General features: G+C 39.4%; 1 protein-coding gene across 1 annotated transcript in view; it reads left to right on the forward strand.

The window, feature by feature from the left end:
* The first annotated feature begins 4,225 nt into the window (after positions 1-4,225).
* Positions 4,226-26,400, forward strand: part of CLVS2 (clavesin 2) — a 65,917-nt gene continuing 43,742 nt past the window's right edge. The window contains exons 1-3 of the mRNA XM_029224146.1: positions 4,226-4,518; positions 4,964-5,893; positions 17,550-17,724. Coding sequence (XP_029079979.1) covers positions 5,505-5,893; positions 17,550-17,724 — 564 coding nt within the window. The 5' untranslated portion in view covers positions 4,226-4,518; positions 4,964-5,504. The remainder of the gene's footprint in view (positions 4,519-4,963; positions 5,894-17,549; positions 17,725-26,400) is intronic.

Raw genomic sequence — 26,400 nt, forward strand, 5'->3', positions numbered from 1 at the left:
CAAGTTCCCAGGTGATGCTAATGCTACTGGTCTGGGGCCCACACTTTGAGAACCACTGAGAAATATTAGTTGTATAAAACAATGATGTCTTGTGGGGCTTATAATTTATATAGAGTTAAAATCCATGCATATATGGACAGTTATTTTGTGACAATGGTAGCCCTTCTGCTCAGCAGGAAAAACAGATAGTCTTTTCAATAAACAGTCTCAGTAAATGGTGCTGAGTCAACTGGATATTCATATAGGAAAAAAACAATGGTTGATCCCTTTCTTACACTGTGCACTAAACCCAGTCTCAAGTGATTGCAGGTCTAAATGTGAAAGGCAAAAGCAGCAAAACTTCTAGAAGGTAGTATGAGAGAATATCTCGGTGACCTGTTTAAGATATTCTTGAACAGGACACAAAAAACACTATTCATAGGGGAAAATTTAAATTACAATAAAATTTTTAATTATGTAATCAAAAGACACTATTAAGAAAGTAAAAATGCAAGCTGCAGACTGGAAGAAGATAGTTGCAACATGTGTAACTGACAAGGAGCTCATATTCCGAATCTATAAAGAACTCCAACAATAATAAACAATCCACTATAAAAATGGGCAAAATTCTTAAAATGACACGTCACAAAAAATGTTATACAAATGGCCAAATATATAAAAACTAGCTAACCTCAGTAGTAATCATAGAAATGCATTTGAAAGTCACCATGCAATTCCCCTGTTCAAAATCAGATCATGGATGCAATCAAAATACAGTTAAAATGATAGACACTAGTAAGAACTTATGAGAACCGTGGCACAGTGAGAAACCTCATACACTGCTGGGGGGAAGGTGAAATAGCGCAATCATTTGGATATAAATAATTTGGCATTGTTTACTGAATTTGAAGATGCATATCCCACAAGACCCAGCAATTTCATTCCTAGGTATGTCCATGTGCACTAAGAGACTTGTACCAACATGTTTATACATCATGAGTCCTAAGAGCCCCAAGTACAAAACAACCCAAAAAATCATCAACAGGAGAATCGATAAGTGTGTTGTTTATAAAATGAAATTCCATGCATCATCACTGACTATGGATGAACTAACTACATGCAACAAGATAGGTGAATCATACTATTGAATGAAACACAAACATAATATTGAATGAAAGTGGCCAGTCACATAATTACATATGAATGATTACATTTATTTAACTTAAAGAACAAAAAACTAATTTGTAGTGCATCGCTCCTTAGTTTGTAAATTTTTAAAGAAAAACTAGGAAGTCATTACTTTCAAAATGAAGACAGAATGGCTTTCTTTGTTGGGAAGAGAGGCCAGTAGTTATGAGGGGAGGAGATGGGGTTTTTTTGGGTACCTGCAATGTTCTGTTCCTTTACCTGGGTGGGTATTTACACAGGTGTTTGTTTTGTAATATATCATTGAACTGTACATCTTGTTTTTTGCCCCTTTTCGTATGTATACTGTATTGAACAGCAAATGGGATAAAATGCTTTAAAGCATAAATCACTCACTCTATCCATTTTTAAATACCGCAGTAAAACAAATTGTCCTTTCAGGTTGCTTGAAAACAGCTGAAGTCCTTGATTTAATTATTTTCTGATTACAATTTAATTAATCTTTTTGTTTAACTAACTTATTTTCATATTCTAGTTTCTACATTACTTTGTATTAATTTGGCAAAGTGAGTTAATATTGAATGAGAATCAAATGCTCTGGTGTCATCTGGATAAACACCTTGTTTAATTCTTAGACGGCTTTACATATTTAATTTGATTTCAAATGTACAAGGGAGACAGAATAAAAGTAGGATCATTGCAGGACTGAATAGTTTGTAAATATAACTGACCAACTCCAACGATGCTACTGCATAACAGAAGCTATTTAGATCATATACTGATATGTTAAAATGAACCTTATTTGAGGCAATTCTATTATTGATATATAATGAAAATATCATCACTAAATATAGGTCACACCATACCAATGACCAACAAGTTTAATTTTATTTTATAAGCTCCTTTCTAAAGATATAGTCTAGTATTTCCATCTCAGAGAACAAAATCAAGCGACTGCATTTTAAGCACCTTGAAGGATTTGCGATTTAACCCTATTTGTAAGCTAACAAGTTAGCTGGCCACAGTTTCATGGATGCACAACTCCTGAGTTAGAGATGAAAGAGTCAGATGCAGAAAAGCACTCTGAGCATCAGCTTACTTGGGGCTGGTTTCCTGAGCCCCATTTCCCACAAGCCTAAGAGAAGTCAGGTTATATTTGCATACACCGTGGGTGGCGTTACAGGAGAGTAGCTCTGAGTTGAAGGAAACCAAATAAGCCTGCTTGCCCTTTGCTCAGGAAAGAGAGAGAGAGAGAGAGATACTATCTTCTAAAGCTCTAAGCAAACCTACCCTTCGTTCAGATGGAGGTACTATCTCCAGCTGCCAAGGCTCTTCCAAGGCTGTTCACTATGCATACAGCCTTGAAAGGATAGTCTCGAAAAAAGGATAGCTAGTGCCTTGCTCATAAGACATGCAGAAGCGCAAGACCCCGGGAGAACTGTCTCTCCATATTGGTGATGGCTAAAACCTCTTTATACAGTTGATATAAGACCTTTTCTTCAGTTAGAAACTGTGAATACTGGTCTAAACTGAATTTTTCCTTTTTTTTTTTTTTTGAAATGGGAACCAAAAATTTTTAACAGTTCATATTGCATTCAGAATGCTTTTGAGAGTCATAATCACATGAAGTCCTAGAAGGACCTTGAATACATATAGTGCATATATATGTAATACACATACATCTATATGGTTTGTTTTCCACCTCCCCCATTTAAAATGTAAATTCCCTGAGGATAATGACTTCGTGTGTGTGTATAATTTATTTTCTTATTCTGGTTCCTACATTACTTGGCACTACTTTAATTAATAAAGTGGTATAGGTCTGCCATCCCTCTTCTTTCTCTTTGTCAACACCATCACCTTAAGAACAATAACAAAAAGTGTGTGCCTGTAATCTGAAGGTACTAATAGTCATCAAATATGACAATGTTTTTTTATGTTCAAGACCACCTATCCATAGAATCTAGGACAATGGCTCACACACAGTGGAGCTCAGTAAATATTTGTTGTTGCATTGAGTTAACCTGAACTCAGGACCCCATTCGACGGTCTGTAAGCCAAAAGTTGCTCTTGGTGACATGCTTGCTCAGTAACATGCTGTCCTTTGAAAATAGAAAACATTGCTTTTTCTCAAACCCGTAGACAGTCATCTCAAGCTCAAAGACTTCTGCTCATTTATGATGATTCTTGTGTACAGATGTATAAAACGGAGGGAACCATCATATGCATCTCCAGAAATGTGTGTTTTATTATGAGATGAGAAGGAAGTCAAGGAGCGCCTGTTTTTCCTTCCTCTGAGAACTGGTCCCACCCACGCCCCCACCCCACCCCGTGCTCATTTCCATCCTCTTCAACAGGAATTTAGCAGCCAGAGTTTATGGTCGAAATTCTATCCATATAAGTTCCTCCGGGGACTGAATCATCAGCACAATGCTTTGGAACCACTCTGGTCTTCTTTACCAAATTCAACCTTTCTGTCAACAACAAAATGTGGAAAGGACACAATGTTTCCGTACTCCTTCCACATCAAAAAATTACCTCCTACCGGAACTAGAAAATGTGTGTCACTGTGAATTACCATCTGCTACAGCTCCTCGCCGCCGGGCAGCGCCGGGGTCTCGCACACAAAGGGTGAGAGCGGGGCGTGGGGAGGCTGCAAGGCGTCGCTGCTCCGCCCGGCCAGGCCATGTCCGCCCGAGCGGCCATCCCGGCAGTGGGGACTAGGAGCCGGCTCAACTTGGGGCTCGGGATATCTGAATGCCACGGAAACTGCGATCCTACCCAAACGAGTCAGGGAGAGAGCAGCCGAGGGCGTGCGCGAGCTGAGTGAGTGCTTACGTCGCAGCGAGATCTGTGCTGGGATAATTAGAGAGGAGTTAGGCTGAGCCGCGTCCTCTTTGAGCAGCGGCAGCCGCAGCCGCCGCCGCCGCAGCAGCAGCAGCCCGGAGGGGCGCGCCCGACTGCGGCCGCTGGGCAGCGCCCAGGGTGAGGCCCGCGCCCCGCAGCCGCCGCCCCGCCGCGCCCACGGTCCCGGCGGCTCCGGGCGCACAAAGGCGGCGGCTACCCGCGTGGCCTTCTCCATCCAGGCGTTCGATTCTCGCTCCCTTCCTTCTCCTCTCCCGAAGGCGAGAATGGCAGGGCCGGGCGAGAACCTGGGGCACCGGTGGCCCTAACTCTGCTCCCCCCACCCCTCCTGCGGGGAGAGGACGATGTGGTCAGGGCTGCTCCCCAGAGCGTCTTCTGCCCGGGTCCCAGCTGCCGTCCCTCTTCTCTGCTCGCTCCAACCCACCGAGAGGGGCTGATGCTGCTATCGCCGCCGCCGCCTCCGAAGCCGCGGCCGATGGATGCCAGGGAGGGCCGCCTTGCTTAGCGTCCCCGCCTCCGGGTTTGCTGGTAGGAGCCCGCTGCTCTTTCTTCTCTCTCGCTTTGGGGTATTATAGAAAAGGTTTTATCCTCCACTCCTTTTTCCCACCCTCTCCTCCCCCAACCCTGCCTTTGCAATGTACCTTCCCGGCGAGATCCCTCCCCCCAACCTCTCCGCAGCAAGTCCGTTGAAATAAAGGGCTAGAGGAAGGCAGAAGTTGGGGGTGGGCTTGAGGGGGGAGCCCACGCTGGTGCCAACGCCACCAAAACCCCTTCTGGTGCCTTATGAGATCACGGTGCATCCAGGAGGGGAGGAGGGAAGGTGCGCTATCTGCAGAGCCTCCGCCTAACTGGATCACAGTCATTTTAAATGGAATCCCACAAATGTCTTAGAAATAGCATCTTTGAATAAGTAGAAGGAGGAATAAGCTCCTTCCCCCCTCTTTTTCTTTCTCTCTTTTTCCTTCTGGCAAAGACGCTCTCTCCCCCGCCCTGAGCTCCGCGCTGAAGAGCCGCCTTATTATTAATCAGAATTTCCATCGTTATCCCTGGCAGGAGCATCCTTCAGTAGGGACCGCAGAAGCATCACAGTGCTGGGGCTGAGATGTGCATGGGGGCTGTTTCTGTTACATCTCGGAAGAGAAGAGGACAGCACCAAGATCAGCACCACCTGTGCGGGGTGCAGTTAGGGGTGTTTTGTTAGGAGAGAGAAAGGACAAGAAGAGGAGTGCTGGGCCGCCAGAGGTCCACATCTCTTTAAAGGAAAGGGACAAGGGAACTAAAGTGGGACATTGTTTTTAGGGGGTGGGCAAAGAAGTTTATATCCTTCATAGAAAAGGTGTGGGGAAGCAGTAGCAACAGGGTACTTGACTGGACACCAAGACAAATCGTTTCCTGTAAAGAAGAGGAAGCAGGCAGCAGCGAGGTCTGGAGGCCGGTGTGTGGTAGTGACCAGGGCCAGCGGTGCAGTGGGACAGCCAGCAAGAGAAAGGCAGGGCTCAGGAACAAGCAGAACAATGACTCATTTACAGGCTGGTCTCTCTCCTGAGACCCTGGAGAAAGCCCGCCTGGAGCTCAATGAGAACCCAGACACACTGCACCAGGACATCCAGGAGGTGAGGGATATGGTCATCACTAGGCCGGACATTGGCTTTCTCCGCACAGATGATGCCTTCATCTTACGCTTCTTACGGGCCAGGAAGTTTCATCACTTCGAGGCTTTCCGCCTCCTGGCCCAGTACTTTGAGTACCGGCAGCAGAACCTGGACATGTTCAAAAGCTTCAAGGCCACTGATCCGGGCATCAAGCAGGCACTGAAGGATGGCTTCCCTGGGGGCCTAGCTAATCTGGACCACTATGGCAGGAAGATTCTAGTCCTTTTCGCTGCCAACTGGGATCAGAGCAGGTAAGTCCTAAATCCAAACTTGTATTAGGGCTTCGTTTACTCTCCCATTTTCCAGAATTTATCTTGAGTAGTGTCATAGCTTTACAGCTTTGACGTTACTGTTTATTTGGCTCGGGGTGGGTGGGTGGGGTGGGTGGGAAGAGAAACTGGAACGAAGAAATGCGTTTTTGGTGGGCACCCTGGGAGGGGGGTGGGACTTTTATCTTTACCTTTGAAACTCTTACTTCACTAGCACCCGTTTTCTACTGCAGTGTTAGGTGCTTCATGAACCATATTATTGTGCTGTATAATCTCAGTCATTCAGCTTCTAAATAAAGCTGCTAATTTTTTCAACTCCTAAATAAGTTTACTGTTCTGTGGAGAAATGAGTATGAGAATGGAGACAACTTTCCCTCCTTCCTCCTAAAGAAATTCTTTTTTTTTTTTTTCCTAAAGAAATTCTTAAACTGGATTCATCACCATCATCGTCCTCCACCACTTCCCCCTCCTCTCTCTCTTTAGTACTGCGGTTTTATTTTTTTAAGACTACCCTGGCATTCAACCAAGATCAAGTAGTTTTATTGCTTGGAAACTTTTCTGCTTGGTGATGTGTAGATGAAGGAATAAAATAATGTGTGTCACTTCAATAAAAAGGAAGAGTTGTCCCCTCTGTTGCTGAGCATGCTGCCGACCCTGAAAATAAAGGCTGACTTGTGTGCTTGTTCTACACCTGTCACTAATCTAAAGAATGTGTTTCCTGTCTGATGTGATTTTTCATCATTTGGAAGGAAGTGAAAAATGTTCAGATCTGTCAGTTGGTAGACTTTCTGAGCTCTCTGGCTTTTTAATGGAGGAGAACTAATATTCTTACTTCATCAACATTACAATAGAAAAAAAACAGACAATGACTCTTCTACTTCCTCAGTTGGAGGAATTATTTTCTCAGATTGAAAGATATAAGAAATTATAAAAGACCTTTGTGTAAGGTAGTTTCAATTAAGTTTGAAGTTAAATAAATGTCATGGAACTTAAAAGCGTTACCAGAATTATGAATCATAAGAAGCTTGTTGTTAAAACATTGTTGTATTTTTAGTGTGGTGAATGGTGATTTCTGATGCATCTGGTTAGTTTAAACCATCTCTGGAGCAACTTTAAAAGACTTTTACAGTTACTGAGAAATCTTATGGATCTTATAGGTCTCAAGATAGTCTTCTCAGAGTCTTGGGATTTTAGAATGCAAATTAATATTTTTAACAGGCGTTTAACCCTTCAGTTGGTCTCCTTTTCCCTGTAATTCTACGTTGAGAACTACAATTATTTTTTAGGTAAATATAAAGGTAAACTACTACCTGAAGAATCATAAAGCTAAGAAACTCATAGAGTTAGCCATTGAGGGGAATGGAGCTCTCTTTCTGTCTCTTATTTTGGTTAATTATAGAGATTTTACTGTACTCTTTATCAGGTAGCAAAGTTTAAAGGCTCATGAAATGCCATCCTTTGACCACAATTTCTCTTTAAAAAGTTTTTGTTTCATCTAAGAAGTACATTGTAGGGTTATGCAAACCAATTATTGTGTATATCGAAGCAGAAAAATTTTATTCAAGAAAGAACCTAGTATTTCATGAGTTAGACTGGAACTTAGTTTATTGAGTTGCCATGAAATGGGTGCTATGGAAATTGTATATTTAAATATGTCTCAAAGTCTGTTAAAGATATCATTAGGGAAGCAGATTGCCCTTAGGGAGACATGAACATACATCAAACCTATTTTCATTTATTTCTATAAGTGAGCTAATATTGACATTGATTTATAAACCTAATTAAGATGAAAGCCACTTGTAGTTCTCACGTATGTGGAAAGGTGATTATTTTGGACTTACTAAAGAAACTATGTTTTAGTTGTCTATCTCATGTTTTCATGTAAAGGCTAAGTTACTAGTAATCAAAATATATCTCCCTGGAAATTTACAATGGGAGGGGACTTATTAATTGATATGTAGAACTATTTCTTTAAATCTACACAAAATCTTAAATATTAAAACTTTGTACATGTGACATTAAAAATGAAAAGCCATGTCCTGTAAAAATACCTTACAGGGCCTATAGACTAATAATTGTGAATTCAATTTCTGTGGTTTGAAATGAACAGGTATGATCAAGAAGTTTTAGTACTTCAAGATCAAAAGGTATACAATTTATTTGGAGCTTAACTAAAATTCAGTTGAGTTTCCTCCTCCTATATTTTTTTTAAAAAGTCCCTCCCTCCTTTTCCCTGCCTGTGACCCCCTATCCCATATCTACATGTACATATACAAGGACTAGTGGATAAGCAGGTCCCCCCTCTTGGCATCCTCTGTAAACCTTTATCCTTGGGAGATGTGCCTAAGAACTGTCTCTACCCTGCTCGGAAACCAGCAGGACAACTGCCTTTCTGACAGTGCCCAGAGTGTCACCAGCTCTTTTCCTGCCTTTGGCCTGAATCCCCTTCCTTCCTCCACTGTACATTTTCAAGGCTTATCTGACTTGACTCCTACAGAAGTCTCTGCCACCTTCCCTAGGTGTTTACCTTACGATTGCTCTGTTAGCTGGATATGCCATGTGCCAAATTCTTTTACTCCTCATCCCTCCCCTGTTCTGTGAGTGAGGTGTTCTCACCTTCCTGCTCTGATCCCACCAGTCCAAACAATCTGGGTCCCTGCAGAAGACTGCACATCTGAACATAATTCTAACCACCTTCTAGAGCTGTTCAGTGAATTACCTGGCTTTCAACAACTAAAAAAACAAAAACAAAACCAAAAAAAACACTATTAAAAGAGACAAAATAGGGCTTCCCTGGTGGTGCAGTGGTTGAGAGTCCGCCTGCCGATGCAGGGGACATGGGTTTGTGCCCCGGTCCGGGAAGATCCCACCTGCCGCGGAGCGGCTGGGCCCGTGAGCCATGGCCACTGAGTCTGCGTGTCCGGAGCCTGTGCTCCACAACGGGAGAGGCCACAACGGTGAGAGGCCCGCGTACCACAAAAAAAAATAAATAACTAAAGAGACACAATAGCATTGTTTTAAGAAAGAATAGGTGGGAATTGTCCAGGATTGCACAGGGAAATTCCAGAAATGAGGTAGAAGAAAATGTCCCCCTTTATTTGGATAACAGGTTATTTCCAACTTCCCAAAGGGAATATCAAGATTTTTTGTGAATTTTGAAAAACTTTGTAAAGAGTTTTGTATAACAAAAAAATACTAAGCCTCATGTTATTATAACAGCACCTGAACTAGAGTTAATGTTCGGTAAATGTTTGTTGAGTTGAATTGAGTTATGCATTTTTTTAAAAAAGAATTCTAAGCAGGAAGTTATCTATATATACTTTCTCCTATATTGAATTTTTAGGACAGTTTTCTGTGCTTCTCAGGAGACTGGAAACAGTAAATGTGTGTGAGATGGTGACTATAAATAAAATCGTGTCTCTTCCTATTGCAGTATAGTGCAGGTCAGTTTCAGGTTATTGCAAGTAACCTGACCGTTTCCAAAGCCTTTACAAGAAATATGGAATCTTCAGGAGACTGAGGTATAATATTTACAGTGTACCCACCTTGTAATACAGCTAAAAAAATATTTGAAATACTGAAATGTCAAAATGACTTTCAGTGTGGTCTGTGGTTCTTTTATAAAAAAACATAGAACAGGTTTCAGATGATTTGTTACGTTTATTGAGCAGGCTATCCTTGGCAAAGATTCACACAATTTTATCTTTTTTTTTTTTCAAATCGTCTAACATAATTTCTGAAAACAAAAGTAAATTCCACAAAATTAAAAACAAACGGATTGTTACCCTGCAGCACTGTGATGCAGTAGTCCTCCATATATTACATGCTATCTTGCTTTCCTGAGTGACAGTGCCCTGCTTAGGACTCAGGAAATACCTTCAAATTGCTCACCTGATTTCATCAACAGAGTGTGATGATAATGTACCAAGAAGCTAGAATAGATTATACTACCTTAAGAAAAGGAAGTTTGGAACGAAAGTAGATTGTGGTCTAGACCCTACCGCGTGAGAGCAGGTATGTGAGAAGTCGAAATTCACTGTCATGTAATTATTGGGAATATTCATGAGTAAACTGTGTTACCTGAAACATAACGATGACATGTATTCTGATATGTGGCCTGTAATTTGTCAGTTAGCCTGCAAGTGATATTTTACCTTCTTAGACTTATATATGACTTCTCTATACTTAGTACCACAAACAACCAATTGTAAACGAACAATTTATCTGGAATCTGATTAACAGCCATTAGAAAACAATTAAATACAGCCAAGTTAAAATGATTCTAATATAGTGGCAATTCAGAAAGTACTGACCGTCTTGTACCATGTTTGGCTTGTCATAATGGATATTGATTATCACTTATAGTACTGAAACTCTGAAACGGCTCAAAGACTGATTGGTGAGACAATGCTATGATCCTCTAACTTATCCTGGAATTTGCCTAAAAAATGTACTGTTGTCAGTTTGTTCGTTCCTATCGTGTGGCTTTTTCATACAAAGGAAAATATTATACAAATGGCCAGCTACTTGAAGCTTCAGTTTTAATTATGACTATGCTCTCATTTATTAAAATAATGTGGCCAACCTTCAAATGAAAGAAGGTTATGATGATGGTAGCTTAAAATTTTTAAATAATAGCCATAGACTATACATATTTGCTTTATTCTCAGCCACAAAGCTTTACTCTTCTGTGGAAGTGCACTAAAATAAAATAAAATAAAATATAAAATAAAATAAAATGATTAGAAATAGAGTAAAACAGACAAGGGCAATTAACTAGTTAATTAGGGAGAAACACTCTTACTTGATAATTTTAAAAACAAAAAACAAGCCAAAAAAGAGGCTTAATTTTTTGGACTGATTTTTCAAGTCTTCTTGGCTCTGTTTATTAAAATATTTAAATTTTTCTCAACTTTTTTTTCTTGGTGTCATATATCCTGGCAGGGTCGGGAATCCTTACCTTCGAAAGCCTAGAGGCACTGCTATGCTGTATTACGGCTGATTTTGAGATTAGGTCAATACTAGGAATGCAGGTGTGGGTTCCATGGGGTTTCTGTCCCAGCAGGGCTTCTGTATTGCTTCCTTATAGGGCTGCTCTTTAAACAAATACTCTGGGAACTGCAGCTTACTTCAAAATATGCCCTTGGTTCATACCATGGAAAATGGGAGAGAAAAAAAATTGTCCTGAGAAATGTTAGCGAAATATTGGGACAAATCTCTTAAAAAAAATAGGACAGTCTCTAAAAATTAGGGTAATTATGCAGTAATTAGTGAAATAATCCTGAAATAACAGCAGTGACCAAGAGTTCCAAACTTCAGCAGGATGTTGATTGGGTCTGGCCCAAACCAGGCTATTTTCATGTTTCAAATATGCAACTTTAAACAAAGTTGAAAAGAAGCAACAGATTTGATGTTACTAAAGTGCTCTAAAAGGATGTCTCAAAAAATGTGTAAAGATATTTTAAAACATGAGCCAACAATTAATAAATTATTAAATTATACTTAGTAAATTACTATATTTCCTCCATTCTGGGAAAAAGATTGAATTCTTTTACATCATTGAATGCAGGTACGTACATTTCATTAACATAGTAAGTGGCACTATTGACATGAGGGAAAAGATGTCCCCGTATGTTGGTTGGGTCCTTACAACATCGAGTAAAATGAGTGAATAGAATAGTACTTGATTCAAATCAATGTTTTAAAAAGTATACTTTTTTCCAGCATTTGCTACATACGTGGACATTTAATAGGTGCTAGGTGCAAAAAAAGACACATGACACATTCTTTGTACCATCAAGGAACATACAACCTCTCCGGGAAGAAAAAACACAAAAAGCTAAATAACTCCAGAGAGGTCATTAAGTGCTAAATGAGGGTATTGCTTGTCAGTGCTGGAAGTTCAGGGCAGGGGCAGCAGGCTGCTCAGTGTTGTATAGAAAGAAAATCACCTGCTCGGGTAATGTAATTCAACCTTTTATTTTTTCATTTTAATTAATTATTTAATTCATTCATTCATGTTGAAACACTTTTATAGCATATGCTATGTGTCAGGCACTATTCTAAGCACTTTATAAACATTAATTTATTAAATCTTTATCACATACATACAAGATAGGTTCTGTTAATACCCACATTTTGCAGATGCGGAAACTGAGGCACAGAGCAATTATTCCACCCATAACCTCACAGCTAGTAAGTGAATTGTTCAAACTTGTTTTGTGTGTACAGGTAGTTAACCAACATAAATCTGGGAAAAGACAATTAAATATAATTACATAAAAAGCAAGCTCTGATAATTAAAAAATCCATCTATGTTTTAGGAAATCTTGATTAAACATCAGAACGTAGACCATTAGGCACAGAAATTTAAGTTGGTAGAATAAATATTCGGAAGGCAAAGATTGCATTAAGCAGCTAAGCAGACACTTATTCTGCTCTGAGGAAGAGTTGCCTTTTCAATGTTTGCATTTTTCCAGCACAACTTTGTTTTATTTCATTTCATTTTATTTTGGCGGCAGCCCGTGCACACTTTTTAACCTTTTTTTCCCCCAAAGAATTACATTTTTCTTCTAGATGTTTCATTTACAAGAATTCTTTTGTCCTTACGCACCTACATTTCCACAGCAGTAAAATTAAAGCAAGACTGAGACAACTAATCTGTGCCTAGGGATACAAACCAGACACTTAATTATTTTGGATTTCATATTTCCTCCAAGGTTTGTAGACTTAGCCTGTTCCCATCCTGACTTTTACAAATGTCTTGTTACTTTTCTTCCGCCAAAGCCCCTTGCTGGGACCAGGTTGGAGCTAACCTGGTAACTGGCCTGGCGCCATGTTGGTATCGACTTTCTGATCCATCTTCTGACACACAGTATGCCACTGAGACATGAGAAAGCAGAACAGCTATTCATCAAACTCGGTTCTAGGTCTAGGCACCATAAGGAGTGGAGAGCACTGGGGTGTCAGAAAGACCCAGCTTCTCATCTAGGCTTCCAGTTTTACTCCCATAGTGATTTTGGACAAACTGTCTAAATTCTCTGAGACCTCATCTGTGTCCTCATCTCCAAAATAATAGGAACTAAGTCAGGCACAGAGACTTTGGGCTTATTTTGAGATTAAGATAATGTGTTTGAAATTGCTTTGGAAATCTTAAACGATTACACAGATAGAGATATTATTATTACCACTCAGTAATATAAAATACCTTGGTGAATTCATTGACTTTAGCACTAATGATACTCTGAGGCATTAATAAAAGTAATTCTTCTCCTTTGTCTCTTCCCCTGGCACCTTTCTAACACAAAGTGCTTCAGACATTAGAAAATGTGGCATAATGAAAACTGAGGGTTGGGGGCAGCCTTAATGAAGAATTTAATAATGGCTGATTGATTTAGTGACAGAGGGGAAGCTGCTTGCTCTTGTGCTGCTCAGTGTGATGCCAAGATGCCAGTTTTTCCTTGTCAGGCTAAAAGAAAGGGCTGGAGAGTAGGAAGGAAATGGCCTGTTTGTGATTTAAGTTGCTCTTTGCACTGATTGTAAGCTCTAGTAGGGGATAAGACGTTGTGAACCCCAGGAGAGAAGCATAGGCTAGGTAGCTCCCCAAAACCTTGTAAGGCCAGAGGCAGGAGAAGAAGCTTCCCTGCTCTTGATCACACTGGTACTAAATAGGAGAATTTTTTTTTTTTTTTTTTTTTACATATTATAGCAGCTTTGACTTCCTTCAAGAGCAGTGGTCTACATAGTCCCAGGTGTACTGGTGTCATTATTTCATCCTCTCCAAGTTGATTTCAGGTTCAGGCTTTACCTAATGCTGCTTTGGGAAGCACAGTCAGGAGCCAAGAGCTCCATTAATGGGCTAGTTTATTGTTTATGGCTTTCTTTCAACATAGAAGGGAAGAATAGCAATGGTAGAGCTACTATAATTGGGGTGTAAACCCCAAACATGAGCTTGTGAAATACTTATTGTAGTGACGTCTAATTTGTAAAATACAACAGTTCAGAAATAGTTTCAAAGAGAATAATGAAAGCAGGATTCCTGAAGACAGAAAATTCATAAAATGCTCCATTTCTTTGGAAGATACTTTGCAGACTTTGGCAAGGTCTCATGTAATAATGTTCTGCTTAGGAATAACCTGCTGAGCTGCTAATGGTAGTAAGAGGATTGGAGTGTCAAGAGTGGTTTTTTTTTTTGTTTGTTTGTTTTTTGCGGTACGCGGGCCTCTCACTGTTGTGGCCTCTCCCGTTGCGGAGCAACAGGCTCCGGACGCGCAGGCTCAGCGGCCATGGCTCACGGGCCTAGCCGCTCCGCGGCATGTGGGATCTTCCCGGACCGGGGCACGAACCCGCGTCCCCTGCATCGGCAGGCGGACTCTCAACCACTGAGCCACCAGGGAAGCGATTTTTTTAAAAAAATTAATTAATTAATTAATTTTTGGCTGGCTTGGGTCTTCGCTGCTGCATGCGGGCTTTCTCTAGCCGCGGCGAGCGGGGGCCACTTTTCGCTGCAGTGCGCGGGTTTCTCGTTGCGGTGGCTTCTCCGCTGCAGAGCACAGGCTCCAGGTGCGCGGGCTTCAGCAGTTGTGGCTTGTGGGCTCTAGAGTGCAGGCTCAGTACTTGCGGCGCACGGGCTCAGCCGCTCCGCGGCACGTGGGATCCTCCCAGACCAGGGCTCGAACCCGTGTCCTCCACACCGGCAGGTGGAATCCCAACCACTGCGCCACCAGGGAAGCCCTCAAGAGTGGTTTTGACCTGCCCTTTGAATTCAGTTAGCTAGGATGTTTTTATGTTTCTTTTATTAAACTTATACATTAGTATAATTTATATAAAAATCACTTAATTCTCTTTTTGGAAGAAGATATTAAATTAAAAAAACCATTGTTAGATTTACCCTTGAAAACTTTGCAAACCTGCTTTTCTCTATTGATGATGCTGGGATTTGCCTTATTTCCTTTCCTTTGGAATAATGATATGTATATAAGTTTCTCTCTTGATTTGACACAGTTTTGGAAAAACCAAACTTAAAATGTGTTACTTAAAACAAATTGCCTCTTGTTTTCAGCCCTACTGGTGCCATGGTTTATTCTTCATACATACAGTGCAACGTTCTTCCAAAGCCGATTTCAGATTCCACTTTTACTTAAGGCTGTTTGGTATTAATGCTATTTGTCATTCTTATAGGAAATGTAAGAATGATCATAATGGGGGGAAGTTCTAAACTGGATTGTTCTAATTTTTAATTTTCTTAACTGTGATATTATTATGAACTTCAGAAATTAAAGTGAATACTTTTTTAGAGGGGGTAGCTCTAAATTTTAACCAGAACTAAAGCCTTCCTGCTCCAACTTTCCAGTCTGTGTAGGCTTATAGGCTTTCGGTCACAATACTGTGTTAGGCCATTATGTTTAAAAAGGAGATGAGCCAGCCATGAAGTGACAGATAAAGGTATTCAGTCATTCATATTTCACAGATTTAAAGACAGCTAACAGAGCTCTACAAAAAAATTTATCTCATGTGCTTTTGTAGTATTTTGGGATGCCGTAGCCTTAGGCCTATAAATACCCTGTATACTTTCCAGAGATTTAAAAATAATCTCTTGATCCTTGCCTTTCACAGTAGTAATAAGCTATCTAAAGATTATTGTTAATTTTTAAGTAAAATTTACAAGCAAATATTCTTTAGTTCTGATCATGCCCTGCCTATGTCTGTGGTTACCATTACAGTGAAAAGCGTGCTATGTGTGTATTCCAACCAACGTTTACTGAACACATGCTACATACCTAGCATTGTGCAAATGGTTTCACCTGAATCATGTCTTTGACTTCCCTTCCCATACCCCCTCCTCCCACCTTGCCACTGCCAGTGAGATGCAGTGAGATAATCATAGATACTCTCATTTAAGGGAACTAAACCTCAGAATGATAAATCATTGACATGTCCAGGGCCATACAGCTAATGAGGGACAGGAAGAGATTCCGTCTTGAAGTCTTCTGACACCACGCCCTTTGCTTGATTAATGCTGGGACCCTAAAGAGATTCTATTCCAAACTACTGATTTTACAGATGAGGAAATGAGGCCCAGAGAAAGTGAGAAATTGCCTGAGGTTTCACTGTTAATTATTCCTTCCTTTCTGAACTACTACACTTTCTCCATTCGCCTCCAAATGTTTTTAGAAGTCAAAATAGAACTACTCCCTCACATGTGCTCACTGTCTCATGCATCTTCCTGGTGAGCCCATCGCTTCCACTGAATCCCAATGATTTCCACTCCTAATCCACCCCCCTCCCCACACCACCTCTCCCCTGAGGTCAGGATTTCTTTCTCTCGCTTTTCCCAGATAACTCCATCTGAATGTCTGAGCAGAAAAGTAAACTTGAAATGCAGGCTGCTAAAAACGGAAAATTGTTAACATCTTCCATAAATTTACTAATCCCTCTTGAAATGCTGGGATTCCCTCTTAGAGTAATTATCTCATTTTCTTCTCAGCTCAGATTGCATTACCTCATCCACTTCCTTGAACGTAGGATTGGTGTGCTTTTGATTCTGGAATTTTCAATCTTGAGCTCTCTCCTGAATTTGGAATTTACTTTTTCAGATGTTTACTTGATATATCTTTCTGGGTATACTACGTGTTTCTCAAGTACAACGGATACTATTCCAAATTCCACATTTCCAGCCATCCTCAACTGTATCCTCTTTTTGCACTATTGATTTTGATGAAAGATTTTTACCATCTAATCAGACTGAAGCTAGAATCTGTGTGTCATCTTATACTCTTCCCTCAATCTTAGCCCTCACATTTAATTATTAAATTTTAAAAAGTTTACCTCTAAAATACTTCTCAAATTTGGCTTCTTTTCTTCTTACTTCCGCTGCCTTCGTTGAGGCAGTGTCTTAATGCACAATTAGTGTCTTTGCACTCTAGTCTAGTTCCATTTTAGAAGAAAGTAAAGAACATTTATGGGGTTTTTACAGTGTGCCAGGCACTGTTCTAAGTTGCAAGGTAGAAAAAGATAAAGTCTTGACCCCTAAATTTGGATGGCCTATGTAATAACAGACAGGTACATTTTCCCTTTTATTTTCATTGATCTCCCTTTCTTTCTGTCCATCCCACCTTTCCTTTTTGTCTTTTATTTTCTTTTATCTTTATGATATAAACTCAGTACAATTAAAATCTGTTGACCCTTTCAATTATAACTGTTTATGTATAGTGTTGTTTATTGATGAAACTCCTTCAAATCTCATTCTCAAATTTTCCACATGTGGAGATATGAAATGTCAGTACTACTGAGAGCATTCTTTGAGCTATTTAAAAGTACCATGCGTAGTTTTAGGGTTGTTGAAATGAGATTTTACAAACTCATAGCAAGGCCTGGAAGGAAAGGAAAAGGAAACAAATTGTAGTATTTTCAAAAGCATTGGAATTTGTTTTGGTAGAATGCATGTTAAATTCTACTATGTCCCCTGAGTATAGCGAATAAAGTAAACTTCATCTTAAAAGAGGATTTTTAAACAAAATCATTTCCTTAAGATTCCTGATGTAGTTTAAAAGGGAATTTTTAGTATGCTTCACAACTTTCTATAGCTTCTACACAAGTGGTTGTCAGATTTAATGCAGCCCTTTTCTGTTGCCGATAGGTACACACTGGTGGATATTTTGCGTGCCATCTTACTTTCTTTAGAAGCCATGATTGAAGATCCCGAGCTTCAAGTGAATGGATTTGTTTTGATCATAGACTGGAGTAACTTCACCTTCAAGCAAGCCTCTAAACTTACACCAAGCATGCTGCGCTTGGCTATCGAAGGCCTTCAGGTAATGATTTACAAATTACCCAGTTTCTCAGTCTCCCATGTTTGGCTTATCTGTGGTAGAACAACAGAAGATCTTACTTAAGGAATAATAAAAGCACATTTAAAAAACTAGTTTTCAAGCACAAACACTAACTGGACAAAGGATCATAGAAGAAAAGCTAGAAGATGTGGGCCTTTTAATGAATGGAAGCTTGTGACACTTGGCACTAAGCCCTCACTATGTCTATAAGTGCCAGTGATGATCTGGGATTTTTAGCTTGATAATCAGAACAAGCAACATCTTCTGGATTTTAATTATTAGCTATCTAGGCTTTTGTTTGTTTGTTTTTCTTTCCTTTTCTGTGTATAGTTGTTAATTAGCTAAATGTTTGCTTCATTGTTCCATTTAGTTGCCCAACAACTGTTGGAAAGCCAATCAATCAATGTTTTTTGGTATCTAAGATATTAATTGGGTTTTTTTTTTTTTGTCTTTTTTTTTTTTTTTTTTAATTGTGGAAGGGCCGTGATGTGGAGTTGACAGAGGAATGGTGCATCTTCCAATGAATGACATTTAACTGGTTGGGAATTATAAAATGGAAAATCAGTTATTATTTAGTGGCATGTTATAAACCTAATATCGACGATTTCTTTTTAAGTTTTAAGGTGTCTTTTTTCTGCTCTCTGCTTGGCTTTATGCTACTTTATATATACTATTTAGGGAATAAAATTTAAATTCTTAAAAAGATTTGCAACTTAATTCTTAAGTGAGGTTATTCAGTATTTATTCTCAGTATGTTCAACATGCTTTTTAGAAGTTTGCAGCAGTTAGTTTTTATAACGTTTATCACTGAAAATATCACAAAATAACTAATTTTATCGTTGTCATTCATTAGTTCAGGATGCTAGATTTTTTTTTTTTTTAAGTAGAACAACCAAAATTATCTAGATCTCTGCTTCACAGTAATTTCTGACTGTGTCTATAGGCACCTAAATTGAAGGATGATGGCCCTCTAAAAAAAGGTCACTTCTCCAAGCAGCAGGACATCTTAACCAAATTGAATTCACAGTTTGGGTTTTGCCCCTGGAGTGAATAAGACACACTGATCCTTTTCTCTGATAGGTTTTCCCTGATGCAGGTTTCCTGAGTTGCTCTTGCTGAGTCAGCCTTGCTCCTGCCTTATCTTGAACTACACTTTCTTTTTAACTCCATAGAGACAGTTAATAAGAGTTGGGAGGGCATGGGGAAACACAGTGCTTGGAAATGTGTGTATCATGTAGAATCAGTCCTAATTCTGCCCTCCTGCCATCAGCGTGTAAAGTGTTCCTCACTTTATAGAGAAAATTGGTCACCACCAACCATATTACATAACACAGAATGGTAACCTAGCCTTTTATAATCGTGATCCCAATTTAACTGGCATGAGGGGTAGTCTAGGCCTTCAGCATATGTAGAACTGGAGAACTCATATTATTTCCAAAAAATTGAAAAAAACAAAGAACTCAAAGATAGACTCAATATCTTGCTGTTTGCTAATTTACACACTTTATGGAGTCATTTAATAGTAATATGATAAGTCCTCGGTGGAGGAAAAAACTGACCACTTGGACACGTTTGGTAACTTCCCCATTACCCCTGGCTCCGATCAAGACTTTTTAAGTGCTGAGGGTCAGCCCAACAGGAGCTACAGTCAGATTAAACCTCTGTGCTTGTGTTAGACAGGGAAATGGTCCCCCTCTCTGCAGGGACCTCTGCTGAACTGCCTTATCTCTATTCCCCATCACTGTCCCCATCCCCTTTCCTTGCTCCCAGGACCCAGACTGAGTAAGCAGGGTTGATTCCTCCTGGTTGCCAATTGGGAAGCCACTTAAAAGGAGGGAGATCCTCCTGGGAATAAATTTGACATGTTACTAACTTTTAAACTATTTTTTCTCTACTTCAAATTAATTTTTAAATGCTCTATATCTATGTCTATGTCTGTGTCTATGTCTATATCGATATCTATAAACAATGGTGATTCTGAATAAGAATATAAGATGTGCTAAAAATGTTCCATTGTGACATGTGTGATTTCATATTTACTTTCATACTGAAGTAACGTTTTCTGACTTTTCTAATTAAGACTCTGTTTTATTTTGTACTTACTATGTGAGAAATATTATTGTGTATTGATATGTTTCACGCAGAGCATGAATAAACTGTTTTTTTTTGAGATTAGCGTGAAACTGTAAAGTGTTTGAAGTAAAGACACATATGCACAATTTTAGATTGTTAAACACAACTACCGCCATCACTAAGACCACCACCAAAACCACAATAATAAACCCCTTCCAATTAACCCAGTCAGGGAAATTAAGAGGTGAGAATATTTTTAATAACTCAGTGATAATTTGTATCATGCTATCATTCTGCTATAATATGTTACTTTTATTTAGGCAAACAAAAAAATATCCTAGGGAATTAAACTAAAAGTAAGAAAAGCTACCAGTGGGTCTAGTGCCAAGGAGGAAACATTTAATGATGTGTATTATTAAGGGATGTAACTGTGTTTTGAAGAGGGCCCATCTCTCTTCCTTTATACAGAGGTGACTGTATAACCTCTCTACCTGCATACACCAATCCCCTTTTTCCTCAGGTATTTTGCTCCAGCTAGAGATAGCACCTTATACTTTGGATAAAAACACAGAGACCATTGCTGTAAGATCCACCTGTGATCACAGTGGAAGGCCAATAGAGAGACACTGTTGAAGGATGGAAACAGGCTATAGGGGCAGACAGACCTGGGTTTGGATGGCAGCCCTGCCACATATCAAATATTTGGGCAAATTACTTAACTTGTTTGGGCAAATTACTTAACTTGTTTGGATGTCAGTCTGTTCATTTATACCAATTTTAAAGTATTACATTAGAAATAATACACCTCGCAGGTGATACTAATGATCAAAGTAATTGATGTGGGTAAGCTCATTTTTCAAGTGGCAAATTTTCCTGGATGTGTGCTGTTTTTCTCACAATTCAGTGACTACCTAGGCTGTGAAGACTTAAAGATGATTGACTTTGGGAATCTGAAAAATATCGTATTTTGCTTTTAGTGCTCAGATTATAGATAGACAGATTCCATTTTTTAAAAATCACTTATTTTGTGGTTAAATAGCATCTAGATATTTTCATGTTAGATGCCAAATAATATATTTTTTTCTCGTTGGAAGCCAAACAAAACATGAGATTTTTTTTTACCTGGTGAAAATTAATCTTTGTTTCTCTTGGGAGAAACTCCAGGCACAGTTGGAAAGGTGGTGATTGTGGAGATAGCTTTGGCCTTGAGGGAGGAGCAAGAGTTTGCTAAGGGAATAAGGACAGGAAGAGCATTTGGGGCAGGGAAACTTTGGGGGAGGTGCCTTGAACAGACAGCTACAAAGCATTGAAAGTATGTGATAAATCAGTTTCAATATGGCTAGAGTGAGAAATGAATTGAAACAAATGACCAGAGGTGATCTGGGAAGGGCAGGCTGAGACCTGGCCCTATGGGCTGGAGGAAGGCATGCTGTGTGGTTTGACCTGTGTACTCCAGACATGGGGACCTTTGGGGCAGGAAAGTGACCTGGTCACTCTTCTTCTTTGGAAAGATCTGTTGGGTAGAAGAATTGACTTGGATCATAGGAGAGGGCTTAGATATAGAGAACACCCAGACTACCCTAGAGGTACTTATATTGATCCCATTTTGTAGGACAGATAATGAAACTTCAGGGAGTTTAAGATGCTTACCTGAATTTTCTCAGCTGACCTCAAGGCTTGAGTCCAGGTTGTCTGATTCCAAAGAACGAATGTCTTTCCTGAATCTTGTTTTTTCTGGTTTCCTGTTAATTAAAAAAATGATACAATTTTAAAGGTTACTTTCCATTTACAGTTATTACAAAATATTGGCTATACTCCTCATGTTGTACAATACATCCTTGAGCTTATTTTACATCCAATAGTTTGTGCCTCCCATGCCCCCTTGTTTCTCTTGTTTCCAGGGCTGTGCCTAAGAAAAAATGGGTAGCCTCAGGTTAAAGTAACTTTCCTCCCCCATGCCAAAAATCCTCACATTTCAGTACAGGTGAAATTTCTTTGTTGGGATAGTACAGTACTAAAATAGTCACAAATGGCTGACCTTGCACTTTTTTGGACACCAAGTGGCAGAACCATTTTCTTCTTCCCAGTGAGTGGTCTCTTTGAGTGACTACCAACCTCCCAGTTCCCTGTGATGAAGGGCAAGGGCAAGGCACTTTTCTGCTAGCCAAAGAGAACTTTTATCCTCACAACCACAAATTGGTAAGCCACTCATTATACCAATCCAAGGCAATTCTGTACGCTTTCTCTTTGCAGAATCTTCAAACATTTTTTTTTAAATGAAAGGCATAAAAGATTTTTTTACCAACACAGTGCGGCCCTTGATAGATAAGAGGCAACATCAGATATATTTTGTGGAAATAAAGTATTCATTCTTAGCCGGAAGGAAAAGAGAAAGAGAAAATTGTCTTGCATCTTACAAGAATTTAATTGATTAGGGTAGTCATAGTAACAGGAAGCATCTTAGAAAATCAATACAAGATTAAGTGGATGTGACTTGTTGACTCTAAGATATCTGCCGGGGAAGCCAATTAAAACATGAAATGTTTGGAAATACCTAGAACAGCTTAGACTGAATTTATAATGAAGCAGTATGCTTTTAATATTTTTTGGTTTCTGTTGCTCTATTTTAATATTTTTCTTATAAAATATTACCATTCTTAAAACTCTTTGGTAGTGAAAAATTCAAACTCTCTTATGAATCCAGAATCTCTTATTTGTGATGTTTTTAAACATATCCTGACCCTACCTTTGTTGTTTGTTGCCCTTTGGATGTATTTACCTGTTATTCCCCCTTAGCTCTGTTCTGCTGAGTCTCTGTGCTGTTGCTTTCACAATTTCACAGGAATCCCCAAACTCCATCTGCTGAAAAGTACATAATGTAGTCAAGAGGTTGCTTGCTGACAAGGGGTTTGGCTGTAACAAAGAATTGAATAGCTCTTTGAATTGCTACCTAAGACTCAGATGTAGGGCCATCACAAAGTACCTAAATCAGTGCCAGATATTGTAAGAGCCCTTAATAAATAGGACTTGTGAAAGAATCAAGAATATGTAATCAATTCACAGTACTTAATGCTGGCCGTTTCTTTTGACTCAAGGGTCCAGTGTTACTAGCAGCCACCAATCTGCTAGCTCTGAGAGCTCTGGTCATTCATGTGGAAGGCAGAAACTGCTGCCAGCTACAAATTCTGGCTCTGACTGTTTGGAAGCCCAGTCCTACCTAGGGGATCTTGCCAAAAAGAGAGGCTATGCTAATGACTTGGAACATCCCTGTCCAGGGCTAGCGGGTGAGGAGTGCCATTAACTTCAGTCTAGCGTTAGCTTATTCAGTCTTCCCGATCTTACCCACAGCTCCTGCTAGCTTTGAAACTGCACATGTGTGTGTGCGTGCGTGTGTGTGTGTGTGTGTGTGTATGTAGGACAGTTATGGGAGAATATTAAAAAGGAAGTCAGTGAGATATTGAGTAAATTAGGCTTTCATAATAAGACAAAAAGACTCTGCATTGCAACAGTGTTTTTTGCAATGGTTTTTAACCTGCTAATAGTTTTCAGGCTTATAATACTTCTGACAATAGCAGAAACCTCTTGCATGCAAGCTGCCTTGTAAATTTAAGGCAGCATGATGGTGCATTGATGGTAGAGGTCTGAAACAATACCTGTCCTTTTGAAAATGAACACACGGACTCATGAACTGTATTTATTCAGACAGCCTGGAGAGTGGGAGCATTTATTTCCACATTTTGTATGCACCGTCAGAACCAGGTTGAGAAACAGTGACAAGGACAGTGTATAAAAAAAAAAGTGACATTTTGTTCATCACATGCATAGCTGTCTGAACTAAGTGTGCTTCCTTTCAGTCGTTTCTTAACCTAAAACAAAATGAGTGAAAACCCTAAAGTTGCTTGATTTCATGGTATGAGAATGTGGCTTGGCTGAGAGGTTTAGTCCCCAGAAGTAGGACGTTGGAAGTCTTTTTAAAATCTGACAATAGACATGTAAAAGCTATATATAATATTCAGTTCAGCAAGCAGGCTGAGGATTATATAAACTTTGCTAACAGGCCAGGTTAATTCTGCATATATATGTACATATATACACATAAACATAACACACACATGTACCTACATACATGTGTATATGCATATATCTCACTACTTTTTCTTGCATTAAAATTGCTGGTTTTGTTTTTTGATTAGCAGCTAAATCCATTTAAAATGTCTAGTTATAGGAAGTAGCTGTCAACCTTGAAAAAAAAATAAAGAGATGAGTGCTCTAGACTTACTTAACATACACTTACTGAATTAAAGTAAGGAGTATCAGTAACTATCCATAAAATTTAATACCTGTACACTTTCAACCACTGAAAAGGAGACTAGCTATCATTTTTCTTCTAATAGCCAAATAATTTAAGCAACAAAAGGGAAGGAAGGGGCTTCCCTGGTGGCACAGTGGTTGAGAGTCCGCCTGCCGATGCAGGGGACACGGGTTCGTGCCCCCGGTCCGGGAAGATCCCACATGCCGCGGAGTGGCTGGGCCCGTGAGCCATGGCCGCTGAGCCTGCACGTCCGGAGCCTGTGCTCCGCAACGGGAGAGGCCACAACAGTGAGAGGCCCGCGTACCGCAAAAAAAAAAAGGGAAGGGAGCAAATAATCTTTCTGTTTGAGTCATTGAGATAATGATAAATGGATAGAAAGTAACCACCTATAATGAAAAACTGAACAAACCATATGAGCTATTCTACATTTCATTTTATTGGCTCTGTTAAGACAAGTCCTTAACTGGAGAACAAAAAAGATGAGTAACTGCAAGTTCTCTCTTATTCTTTTTATTATCAATGTAAATGCATCTTGATATATTCTTCTCTCCCAGTAGAACTTCATTTTTTTCACTCTCTTCAAATCAAAATGGCAAAATGTGAACATTCATTTATCTTAAAAAAATTAGTTTAGATACAACCTTAAAAAAGAAAGGAATCCTGCTGTTTGCAACAATACCGGTGAACCTTGAGGACATTATGCTAAGTGAAGTAAGCCAGGCACTGAAAGACAAGTACTGCATGATCTCACTTACACATGGGATCTACAAAGTCAGATTCATAGTAACAAGGAAGAGAATGGTGGTTACCAGGGGTTGGGAGGTTGGGAAAATGGGGAGATGCTGGTCAAAGTGTACAACATTTCAGTTATAAGATGAATAAATCCTGGAGACCTAATGGACAGAATGGTGACTATAGTTAATAATAATGTGTTGTATACTTGAAATTTGCTAAGAGAGTAGATCTCAACCGTTTTTACCACACACACACACACATAAAAAAAGGTAATTATGTGAGGTGATAGATATTGCCTGATTGTGGCAATTATTTTACAGTGTATGTGTATACCAAAATATCATGCTGTCTGTATACCTTAAATATATCCAATTTTTGTCAATCATGCCTTGATAAAACTGGAAAAAATTAGTTTAAGACCCCAGTGCTGTCAGATTTTCCTACAGATGTTGATAAAACTGACATGCTTATCTTTCAAATGTTTAGTCATTTCACCTTCATAAATGTACCCTCCTGGACATCTAAATCAAAATCTTTTGAAATCTCAAATTAAGGTGTCATTTTTGTTTTCTTAAGTTTTAAAATTCTGGTACCATATTGCCAGAATCTTGGAGGTAAGTGATTCTTCTGTCCCATCCATGAGTAGCACTCTTGTTATATTCTCTTAAGATTGATCTGGAAATTAAAATACTCTTTATTCTTCATTTTAACTATTCTGAGGATTTGTTTTTAATGGGCTTCATTTTCTTCATATCAGCAATTGGAGAAGTCACAATAAACTCATAAGAGGAATGCCTCCTTGTATTAATCCTGGGCTTCTATTTGATGCACAATTAAAAATAGTGTGTTTCTATGGCTTGAGGTCAACTGCATTTTGAAAGGCCTCAATCAGTTGGAATTTTAAGATGTGGGGGAGTGTGAGGTAGTTATATAAGGTAATGATAGCTGCTGTAACAAACAAACGAAAATGTGTGCATTTGCTCAACCATCTCACGGTGAAATCAAATAGGGTGCTTTGATCAAGGTATGGTGCTTCTCCTAGTGAGTCAGTAACCCATGTTCCTTCCACTTTGTTGCCCTGCCGTTTTCTATGTGTGGTTTCCTGGGTCACTTTGGTCAGTTTCATTGCATTTCCCTATAAGGTGAAAAAGCATGGAAGATCACATATGATACATGTCTATGGGCCAAACCTGAAAACAGTGTACATTGTTTATTTGAATTTGAATTCTGTTGGCTAGAAAACTCAGTCAAGTCGACACCCATAACTATAAAGGAGATGAAGAAATGTAGTCTGTGATTCTAGGAAGAAAAGGAATGGTGGACACCTCGTCCTCTCCTTCACAATGCTGATTCCCTAAAATACCTATGATGACTCTTCTATCAGCTCTTTATAGCATGTTTGCTTATGTTCTCTGAAAGGAAGAGGTGATAATTAGACAGTGTTTCAAGAAAGTTTTATTCCAACATTTAAGCACAAAGAAATAAATGCAGTTTTCCTACAATCCATTCTGTGTACTTACTGCAATCTCTGTACCCGA

The sequence above is a fragment of the Monodon monoceros genome, unplaced genomic scaffold (assembly GCF_005190385.1).
Source record: "Monodon monoceros isolate NGI ecotype Baffin Bay Population unplaced genomic scaffold, NGI_Narwhal_1 Super_Scaffold_15, whole genome shotgun sequence".
Classification (NCBI taxonomy): domain Eukaryota; kingdom Metazoa; phylum Chordata; class Mammalia; order Artiodactyla; family Monodontidae; genus Monodon; species Monodon monoceros.